The sequence below is a fragment of the Micropterus salmoides genome, unplaced genomic scaffold, assembly GCF_014851395.1.
Source record: "Micropterus salmoides isolate LMB-PRFRI ecotype aquatic unplaced genomic scaffold, ASM1485139v1 Ms_hic_scaffold_14, whole genome shotgun sequence".
Classification (NCBI taxonomy): domain Eukaryota; kingdom Metazoa; phylum Chordata; class Actinopteri; order Centrarchiformes; family Centrarchidae; genus Micropterus; species Micropterus salmoides.
In genome coordinates this window covers 9,241,711-9,253,217 of record NW_024040485.1, presented here as the reverse complement: position 1 = coordinate 9,253,217, position 11,507 = coordinate 9,241,711, and the positions used below count along the sequence as shown (strand labels likewise).

The 11,507-nt window shown below is 37.8% G+C and overlaps 1 protein-coding gene across 1 annotated transcript; it reads right to left on the bottom strand.

The window, feature by feature from the left end:
• Window positions 1-1,216: 1,216 nt before the first annotated feature.
• rab31 (RAB31, member RAS oncogene family) lies at window positions 1,217-10,585 on the bottom strand. Its single transcript, XM_038717509.1, has 7 exons — window positions 10,402-10,585; window positions 9,358-9,437; window positions 8,447-8,528; window positions 6,910-6,981; window positions 6,038-6,144; window positions 3,806-3,915; window positions 1,217-3,079 (listed from the first exon to the last, which is right to left on the bottom strand). The coding sequence occupies exons 1-7, from the start codon at window positions 10,435-10,437 to the stop codon at window positions 2,982-2,984; spliced, it is 585 nt and encodes a 194-aa protein (XP_038573437.1). The 5' UTR covers window positions 10,438-10,585; the 3' UTR covers window positions 1,217-2,981.
• Window positions 10,586-11,507: the final 922 nt, after the last annotated feature.

The following is an 11,507-nucleotide window of genomic DNA, read 5'->3' as shown; positions in this document are numbered from 1 at the left end:
CCCTCCATAAGAGCTAGAGTCCTGCTGTCAATTTCAAACAGCACATTATCAACACATAATTTAACACATATTATGTTGATGTTCTTGAATGTCACACATTAGGATGAACTCACCAACAAAGATGGGGATGTAATTAAATGTAGGATTTAATAGAGCTAGGTAGAAAAAATATAAGCACAAATATATTTTTCTTTTGTGTGACTTCGAGGGTTGATAATAAGTTGTGAAAAAGCACACTGTATTTCAGACTACCGTTGTTAAGCAGGTCAAACTGCAAGTTCACTTTCAGATAAGTCTAGATTCCGGTCATGAACAATCATGTCAAGTCTATTTATGTAGTCCAATATCATAAATCGCAATTAGCCTCACCCTCTACCCATAGACCCTCGATTTGGATAAGGAAAAACTCTCTCCCTTGTTTAAACATGTTTGATTGTTGCTGGCTGAATGCTAAAGCCAGCGTTGAAAAGCATCAATACAGTTCATCTAAATGGGCGCTAGAGGCTGGCTACAAGACAATTTTATTCTACAACTTGTGACGCTAAAATGTGACCATTAAATGAAGAAAAAATTAAAGTAAAAGAAAAGTTTGTTTTGGAGGGGAGTCCTGATGTTTCATATGGTGTGTTTGTTCAGTGTGAACTATTAATAACCCACTTTACTCTCTTAGAGACCATTGACACCTTTGGCTATGGTCAAATCCATCATCATGACATAAGTGTAGACCTCCCCCCGTAAGCTGCTGAAGGGGTAATCCACTGCACTGTACTGAATAGCACTCTGGAATGCTCCACTCTGCATGTAATTTGTGCGGTTTACAGCTTTTCAAAAGATCACTTTAACCATAAGTGTGCAAAAATAACACCCATACTAGTTTGTTAAGTGTTTGCTATTTTGGGGGAGAGTGGTTTTCAGTGACTGGAGTAAAAGCTTCACACTGTGTAACCAAATACTGTTATTTTGACTTGGAGGTTAGGTTTCGGAGATGCATACCATGTTTCATGACGTCAGGAGGTTAATCCAAGCTCTTACCTTTTGTTAGTTACTGCCGTATTCTCTCGCTCAACTTTCTGGTGTCTATCAACAGAAATGTTAAACACTAAAACAGAGAGGCTATATTGTAATCCTGTAAAAGTGTACTGGTGCCACTGACAAATTAAATCAAAACACATATTTTATCCACACAGTGGATAAAAGTAACAAAAACAAACCAGGAAAAGAGAATAAACACTACTTTATTACACTGATTAATACACAAAGGTTAATCTGGCCTACAGAGGATACAGGAAAGCATGACTTAGGCATACAGTATAAGGATGGCTGCAGATAATTGGCAGTTTCAAAGTTGACTGTTATGCTTACAATTAGTCTGTACTCCTTGAAATGAAGTAATTCATGCATTATTAGTATGCACTCTTTAGCCATGTCACACATTTGTTTAGAAAAAAATAAAGGCACATGTGGCGACAAATATTGTAGGCTGCTGTAATCTCATCATAATGTCAACATGGAAAAAATCCCAATATCTCAAAAAATTTATTTGTACAATATTATTATCGCTTGTATGAAAATGCCAAACCGCATTGAAAAATCTGCATTTTATGAAATGTTTATAAATCTGATGGTACATTTGACATACCGTAATACATCTGGCCCACCAAGCAGCTCCAAATTCAACTTTCAATTTCAGCTCATTGCGTTAAATGTGGAAGATTGTGTGCAGTTTAATATCCTTGGTGATTATATTCTCAGTTCAGGATTCAGAAAAAGTCAGGTCGCATCACTTTCTGGGATGTATGTACTTACTAACTCACTTTTTGATGTATGCAAAAGTGCTGATATAAATTTCTAAAGTGGTCAAATCCAAGGGCACTACTGCCAAAGAAACAATAGCAAACAATTATCATCCTGTAATCTTAGTTTACACAACTGGGCTAAGGACTATTTTCATTGTTACCCATTTCCACTTTTTTTCAAGGAAATTGATTGGTTTAGGGCTACATTCCCATATATTCTTTTACAGTTTGGTTAGTATATAGAATAAAACTCTTTAGGAACTTTAACATCTTTAGACATGTTTAGAGTAAAATACATGCAGGTCGTTTCTCTTCTTAACAATATAAGAAATACACAAAAAAACTCATGTGTGGCAGTCGTATAGTCATTCCCTGTAGTGAAATTTCAGCATGTAGAAAACATCTTTAACAAATCACTACGTAAACAATTCTAGTATTGGTCACAGTGTTTCAACAGGGAGTGTCATACTGTTATTTCTAGTCACAATTTAGGCCTCTAAGCTGTTTATTCTGCAGCATTACAGTTAAAACCTTATACAACTAATGTGTGTGTGAAAACACATGACAAAGTGGAATGTAAAGCTGCTGCATTTGAGTTACAGAAGTTAACCCTCATCTAAGGTTTGATTTTGATTTTATTAAAATATTCTAATTCAATTATATACGAAAATGATATACAAGCCCCACAAGAAGAAAAGGGTTGCCTTTTGTGTTTGCCATTTAAGAGCCACGGCACAATCAAAATCTACAGAGCAACTGACTCTTGAAATTGCATGAACAGCCAAAATCCAGATTTTTTTTTATTAATTTGTGCTGAATTTTAAAGTTAAGATGGAAAATGGGATAAATTCACCTCTTTGTAATGAGCTGTCACACAGACAGAAATCTTAATGTAATTCAGGCAGAACACCAGCTGAGGGGGACAAACTGAAGGCTTTCTGCTTCCTGACCTCGTCAGAGTTGAAACTGCTACAATTAAATGACTAAAATAAATGTGCAATGACACATATAATACTATTGGTAGGTCTTTCTGTTTCATGTTGCAGTTCATCACATGTGCAAGCTGACCTCGGTCCACTGTCTCGTCTTTTCCAGGATTAAGACACTGTGTGCATAGTGGACTATGTGCTGTGCTGGAGGGGTCTGCGGTACCGAAGGAAGTAATCTCATCAGGCACTGTTGGTACTAGCAACACCTCCTGGCGGAAGGAGCGGGCTGCCGGGTGAGTTTAAAGGACTCGTTGCTGTCCACCTCAGGATTTTCCAGGGGTGGAATCTGTTTACCTAACACACAGCAGAGGTCATTTCCAGGTATATTTGACCATGTTAAGCATACACACACACACACACACACACACACACATACCATATATAACTTACAAAACTGAGAGAAATGAAATGAAAGCAGAAAAGGCACATTGACAAAAACACCAAAAGTCCATAGTAACATGAACACAAAAATATATTTAATTTGTATTTAAAATAATTAATTACTTTTTTATTTTTATATTTTTTAAGTAACAGCCTCCAGCTTTGTCAAAAGCCTTCTCTAGCCTATCTGAGACTATACAGGTCTTTCCTTGAATAATTTAATTGAGGCAACAGCATATTACACTCCCCAGCCACTTTATTAGGAACACCTGTTCAATTGCTTGTTAACACAAATAGCTAATTAACCAATCACATTGCAACAACTAAATGCATTTAGGCATGTAGACGTGGTCAATACAACTTGCTGAAGTTCAAACCGAGCATCAGAATGGGAAAGAAAGGGGATTTAAGTGACTTTGAACGTGGCATGGTTGTTGGTGCCAGACGGGCTGGGCTGAATATTTCAGAAACTGCTGGTCTACTGGGATTTTCATGCATAACCATCTCTAGGGTGGCTAGTGAGTGTGTACACGTACACACACACACACACACACACACACACACACACACACACACACACACACACACACACACACACACACACACACACACACACACACACACACACACAAAACCTACTGATTTTCTGAAAGAGCTCTTCAACATTGACAGCATTTCTGGCACTAGTCTCGATGAAAATGGCTGCAATTGATTCAGCAAATTCCTTAGCTTCCTTCATAGGAACTTCCCTGTAAAAGAGAAGGACACTGAAGTTAAGTGTGGAAGTTGGTTTGCAGTTAAAAAGGGTGCCATGCCAAATCAACATTTTCATCACTGACTTTCATCCATTCTATCTCTTCACTGCTTTTCTTTGGACAACTGCTGGAGAAGACAACACATAAAAGAGGAGTGGAGGTTTTTATGATAAATATGAAATGATACCAAAAGATATCTACTTGAACTAGTGTGGTGTCCCCTTCCACTGATCAAGCAAACCGAAAAAAGTATGTCCAATAAGGGACCTGTGTACAAAGCCACTGCAGTGTTTTTGATTTAAGGTGGCCCGTTAAGGACAATATTTAAAAATGGTAAAGGAGAAAACATTCCTTAGCCAACACACTCAAAGACAGTTGTTACAAAAAGATACTGCAATGTGTCTTGGGCCACTTATACCCACAATATTAAACAGAAATGTTACCATTTGATGTATTGTACCAGAATTATCTTTTAGTTAATAGCAATATTCAAAGAACAATAAAAGTAAATCTCTTATGCTTTTGAATGCTCTGTATTTTGAGGGGCTACAGAACAAGCATGAAGTGAGTGAAGTCTTTGCAAGTGAACACATGCACATAAGACGCATATGCATGCCCCACCAGATGTCATCGTCCATCACAATGTTTCAATGTAGTCATCGTCCGCTGGAAATTATGCAGACCCTATTTCTCATAGGGCTGCACAATTAATCAAATATTGATTGCGATTACGGTTTAGCTTTAAACTCTGCTGCATATCAAATCAAGCGCTTCCTAACCTTACAGCCAAGGGGGTGATTTGGCTGCACGCGCACCGTCCTGCTGCTACAGTCCAGAGTAGTCCACGAGTCCGCATGCTGCGGGGCTGGTCGCGGCCCTTCTAGTCAATGTTTCGGAGTCCATCAGACGCAGCTCGTCCGACAAGCATGCCAGATGCAGCTCTTGCCGCCGCTCCACGAAGAATACACATGTCTATTTTTAACGGAAGCCGTATCAAGCTGCACAGAGCACACCAAACTGGTGCAGGAAGTCAGACACAGATCGGCATTGAGAATCCAGTCAATTTTCAAAATAAAAACACCCATGCATACTCCCGATCATAAATCCACAAAAAACACAGGTAAAGCAGACAAAAAAGAACCATAAATCTATGTAGCCTACTTAATCATAGAAGAAGCACAAAAATCAAGCACTGATTACCAAATCTAAACATGTCAGCAAAATCAGGCAGGGAATTCTGAAATGCTCCCTATTGCATATGCAGCCCTGCAGACAACCAAACAAAACCGGGTTGCAGAGAGCCATTGCTGGTAAGCAGAGTAGAAGCCATAGGTATTTAGGAGATGATGCACTTTAAGGACCAGTCTTATTTTAATGCAAAGGTTTGTACATTAGCAGAAATGCAGAATATCGTGGATGTGAAAACAGTTGCCTGTTTATTTAAATTTGAAAGTGCAATAAAAAATATGTTGTCCTTAAAATCAATGAATAATTTTGATAAATAATCGTGATCTCAATATAGATCAAAATAATTGTGATTATCATTTTGGCCATAATCGTGCAGCCCTAATGCCCTCATGCACATTACCATCTAACTGAGTTCTGTATATTACATGAATACACGTAATGAAACAGAGCTTCGCTATTTGCTTTTACTGACAAATTACTGTACTGTGTTTAATTAAAATACATTATACAGTAGTAATACAATATTTTGTTGGCGGTGGTTTCAGTGGTTTCAGTGCATTTCTACATTTTAAACAGGCCTGAAAATAAACTGTAGGCTATCAATGCCAAAAACAGATTATTAATTAAATATTCAGATTGTTTTCCCATATGTTGTCAATGTAAAGGCCCAAAATGAACACTGTAAGTGGACTGCTTGATTACTATTGAGCAAATTATTTAAACAGCATTTGAATAGGAATGATTTTTCCCAAGCTTTTTGATTCACTGATCACTGTAACCATGGTCACTATGAGCGGTCTTCACTGTAAAAATGAGCCTCCTTGTGTATAATAATTAGTCATTTGTAAAGTGTCACTTTAACTTGAAAATGATCACCATAATATCCCTGAAAAGCTTTGACAGTTTAAGAAAAGACCCTTTTGCTCACCTGATGTCTCCTAAATCATTCTTGTTCCCGGCTATGGCTACAACAATGTCCTCTGGACCGTGTTCTTTCAGCTCCTTTACCCACTTCTTCAGTGTCTGGAAAGAGTCCTGAACAAGAACACATCATGGTCAACTATGGGATAGGTTCTTTATGAGAATATGGCCAACATTTTCCTCAACTTGCATCACATATTCATAGCATTAGACGTGGTTTTTCAGACAAGTTTCCATTAACAGACCGGGAAAGAATGACACTTGTAGGTCATGGAAGCAAGGCATCCCGAAGTGATGGAAAAGTGATTGAATTTTACATCAGGCTCATAGTGGCTCTTCTGTTACGCAGATTTAATAGACAAGGAGTTACTGAACACAGCAGCAGCTTCAATGGTACAGTTAGGGGTGAAGGGACATTGCTTGAGCAGTTGTTAGGCGAAGCAAAAAGGGTGGTTAGTTATTCAGTTTTGTTACAAGGATTTCATCATCTGGTCTGGGGATTTTAAACAATTCGCCATGTCGCCACCCAACCCAATTCTAATTTACTGTCACTGCTATAATTTAAAGACAATAATGTGTATGTGTACCTGTATATCATATCCACCTTCAACATGAACGTAAGGAGAATAGTTTACTCTTGCATCCTTTGCACTCTGATTACGGCACTATTTGTCAATATGTCTGTATTGTTTTGTTCATAGTTTGTATATTAGTGTTGTCTACTCTGTAGTTTGTGTCTGATTTGATATTATTATTATTATTTTATTATTGTATAAGTAAGCACATTGTGAGCAATGTACAATCCTGAATCTAATTCCTCACATGTGTGCACATACCTGGCAATAAAACTGATTCTGATAAGTGTTGTGTTATTCTTACCAGCTTAGTAATGTCATAGACAATGACAGCAGCAGCCGATCCTCGGTAGTACATGGGTGCTAATGAGTGAAACTAAAAAGACAACATATTTATAGCAGTTAGCATGATCGAGCAATATATCAACTCAAATCTTATTTGTATCACACTTTTATACACAAATGTCATCCTTTATAAAGATGACTTCAAAAACAGTCTGTGGCCATTCAAACAGAACACAATCTTAAATCTGGGTCATAAATTACAAATGTTGTGTTAACCCATAAAACACAGTTAACTTTACTGTGAGTGGACTATACCCTTACATTCTTAAGTGATGAGTGGTCGATGGAAAAGGTTACTTCCTTACAAGTTTCAACTCCTCTTCACTCACTGTGAAGGTTACAGTTTATGTGTGGGTGTTATGCAGAATGTTCTGATAGGGAAATCTTTAAAGTCTCTACCTGAAAGTTACAAATTGTAATTGACTGTACCTTAAAATGGTTTTCAAACATCCAAATCTTTTTATTTTTGTTTCCACACCTTGCAATCTTCTTCTCTTTTACCAGTACACTGCTAACTTTACAGGACATCACATCATCACTGTACTCATGGAAAATCATGCAATACACACTAGTGCTAGACCGATTAATCGGGCTGAAACCTGCACTCATGAGGCTGATATATCATCCTAAATCATAGCAAATCTAATCTGAAACCATTACTGGCTAGCGTTAAATATAAATAGTTACATTATACTGTAGAGAATAATACAGTATAACGGCGTCACTTCTGACAAACTACCCCATTCTCAGTTAAATACCAGTCACGTTCTGAAATCTGCAGCATAACCCAATGTGTTTTTCTATTTAATTAATAAACATTACATCTAAAACAACATGTTACTGGCTAAGATAACCATATATATTAGATTGTACTCTACATGAAATAATGGAATTTTACATGACTTTGTTTTGATATCAGCATATGTATCGGCCACAGGCCTCCCTGTTCTCTAAATATCAGCATCAACCATTGAAAAACCCATATTGGTCAACCACTAATACAAACAATGAGAGGGCTCACTCAGCACCACTAGTGGTCAAACACTTCACAGTGTCTTTCTGCTGCATGCAGCCAGTGTTCATAAAAATAACATCTTAGTTAGTCAAGTGCAGTGACACAATTTCCTCAAATACCAAGAATATGGACAGTGAAGTGTAATATTACAGATACAGACAACTTCAAACCCTGGTAACAGAGGGTTCAAGGTATCGTTTTCACACACAAGCAGAAAACACTTGCACTACTTTTTCCGTGCTGTAAGCATGTCTGGCAAGCTTCAACTACACTCCCCTTTTCCATAAAATGAATCATTATGATGATGCTGCACTCTTGTCACTGTTGAAACCTATGAGGAATCATCAGTTTTAACGCCTAATTATAACTCCATGTCATGAGGATCACTCACAGAGAAGCGATAGTGTCACTTCTAGCTTCCTGATACAAAATGTACACCTAAAGCTAATACTAAGTTAATAAGGAGGAGTTTCTTTCTCACCCTTTCCTGTCCGGCTGTATCCCAGATCAGAAATTTGTGTAGTTCATTTCCACTTGGCACTGTTTTGGTTAGGAATGATGCTCTGTGGATGATAAAGAGCGTTTCACAACGATGCTTCGAAGCATGTTCTCTAGCAGGCATAGGAAACCAAATGAGTACAAGTCAGCAGAAAAGAAATAATATTGAGAATAAAGATGTTTGACAGTGACCCATGTTGCCTGACTTATGCAATGTTGGGTAAGAGGTGCACAAAACAACAAGAAAAAGCCAACACAATGATATCAGTGATGACGGTGGGCTCAAAGATTTGTTTACATAAAACTAAATAACTTAATGACTCAATAACTTATCTAATCTCAGTGTATCTCTGCCTATTGTTGCTGTCATATTTTATAAACTGTAGTCATTTCACTAGTGTTAGTGTATACTCTAGTGTACAGTATATTCATTCATATTTGAAGCTTGCGCTAAATGAGCCAAAGGGACTGAGGTATATTACATTTCCTAGGCAACCCATTTTTTTTTCGATATCAGACATATATTGTTCTATCTGTAAATCAAACAGTTTAGCTTAAAAATGCTTCATGAATGTTTGATTCATATGATCAGTTATATTGGTATGATATTAACATGTAACCTGTCTTAATCATTAGTATATTACATTTGACTTAAAATTTCTATTTGACATGACACCTCCCGTGGTCAAATCGCAAAAGATTGTTGCCAATTCAGACTTCATCAAGCCCTACCTTAATTTGGGACTACAAAATGTTTGGGGCAAAGATAGCTTAAACAGAGACTAAAATCAAGCATAATGTTGCTATTGTTTGAGTGAGTTGTTTCCTGCTATTACACTAATGTCTAATGTGGTAATAATGGTAATAATGTGGTTGTAATGGCAATGCTCTTACCCTATTGTGGGACTTATGTTGTGGTCAAAATGATCCTGTACAAATCGGCAAACAATGCTGGATTTCCCAACTCCAGTGTCCTGCAAACAGAAGTCCGCACATCAGTCCCAGCACCCCAGACACACACATACACAGACTCATGGGTCATTATTGACTCCTATTGATTAGGCAACTGTCTGGTCACATGCCCACCCCATCAGATAGCTTCCTGTTAGTCCATGAATTCTACAAAGTAAGTTAGCTCGGGATTTATAGTCAATTTTACTTATTTGTGCAAGACAACATACTGCATTTCCCAATCACATAAATAACAATTACATTTACATGAAAACTCAGGGACTTTTTGGCTGCATGTAAATTAATGTATGTCCCGTGCCTTTTATGTAATCCAGGCATACTGACAAGATTAGGAAGGACAATCTTTGGTTAACTTGGGTTGGCTGTTAAAATGCTTAGTGAGCATTTCAGCGGCCTGTGGCGGAATGCACGAGGCCTGGTAAACGTTTATGTAGCTCCAACAAGTTCCAAGCTACCTTTACTTCATTAATAATCTACCACTTTGCAGTCCAAGCGTCTCTGACCGCCACTGTCTCCCGTCGATAAAAAAGGACCGCTGTGTTTTGCTAACGCAGCAGGAAATAACGGCTTGCTTGTAGCGGTTGGTCTGGCGGTGACGTCATGGCTGATAAACTGTCAGAGCCGTTCAAAACTACAGATAAAAACGCGCAGAAAACTGCAGTTCATCGATGAAAACATGAAAAACAGACGTACAGGGCGATGAAACGAATGTAAAGCGACTTGCAGCGCTCACCGGCCCATCAGCTTTTGTTTTTCAGTTAACTAAGTTAGCTGTCAACATTAGTTAAAATTTTTTTTATACTTTTCTGACTAAGAACAACACGAAGAAGACCGTTCCAAAAACCGAGACCGATATTCGTGTCAGGTGGAGTTGCTAACTTCTGTTAATGTGTTGTTAACGACAAATGTTGTCGGTTAGTTAACACTCAGACCGAAGGAATTTCAACAAAAACATCTGCCACTTACCCCTAAAAGGCAAACTTTCAGCTCCCTTATGGCCATGGTAAGTTGAGGACGTTTTTAAATCATTATTTGTCAGTGTTCACTCAGTGTCTTTGTCTCGTCATGCTTGAAACTCTTGATTCCCCCCCTCTCTTCTTGGATAAAAGAGAAACCCAGCCCCTGAGACAGACAGGCTGACCAGACCATCTCCTCTAAAATACTGTCAAGTTGTATAAACGACAATATTATATCCGGTGGTAACTTTCAAAATAAAGACCATCATAGCCCGATATAAATTACTCCAGATTGTAGACTTCCTCCAGATATGTTTCAAGACATCGAACATAATATGCTTGGACTAATAATTTGTCCGTGATGTGGTTTTCCCACAAAAAATTTAATTATAAAAACATTCTTACAGTTAACTTACATCTGGCCTACTCTTCCATTGGAAGAAATCTTTGACTAAATGACCAAACATTGTTTCAGAAGTAAAACTAGTAGATGCAAGTGCTTTCTTAGTGTATGTGCACTGAGACGTAATATGTTTACATCACACTTGAGTAGACAACTATTGGCTTCAAAATTAGTTGCCATTCACAAAATCATGCTTGAACGTTTATGCCTTAAACGGAAACGTGATCAGCAGCAATGTGAAAACAGTCTTGTGTGAAACTCTCCCGAGGCTACATTACAACTCAGTAAAGGCCAAAAATCCAAGTGAAGTAAAAAAACAAAAAACAAAAGGCAAAACACATTTTTGATTGGAGGGGGCACACTTTAATTTTGAAACCAGTTTTATGTATGTCCGGTTTTCTGGCTGTTTTTTTGTCCTACTTGACGCGCTTACTTTCCAAATCGGAAACCAGTTAAAGCAATGACAAAAAAGTCGGGTGGATCCACTATCGCTAAAGTCTTGATTCCGAGTCAAAACAACAATTACAAGCTTCACTTCCTCAAAATGGATGCAAGGGTTTTATTCACAACCTCATTAGCCTGGGAAAGGGAAAGAGAATATGTAATGGAAACTAGGACGTAGGCCTACTAAATATGGACCACAATTAAAGCCAACAGAGTTGAGTAAAAAGGTAAACATCATCTCTTTGTGTTAGAGAAACAAACAGAGATTC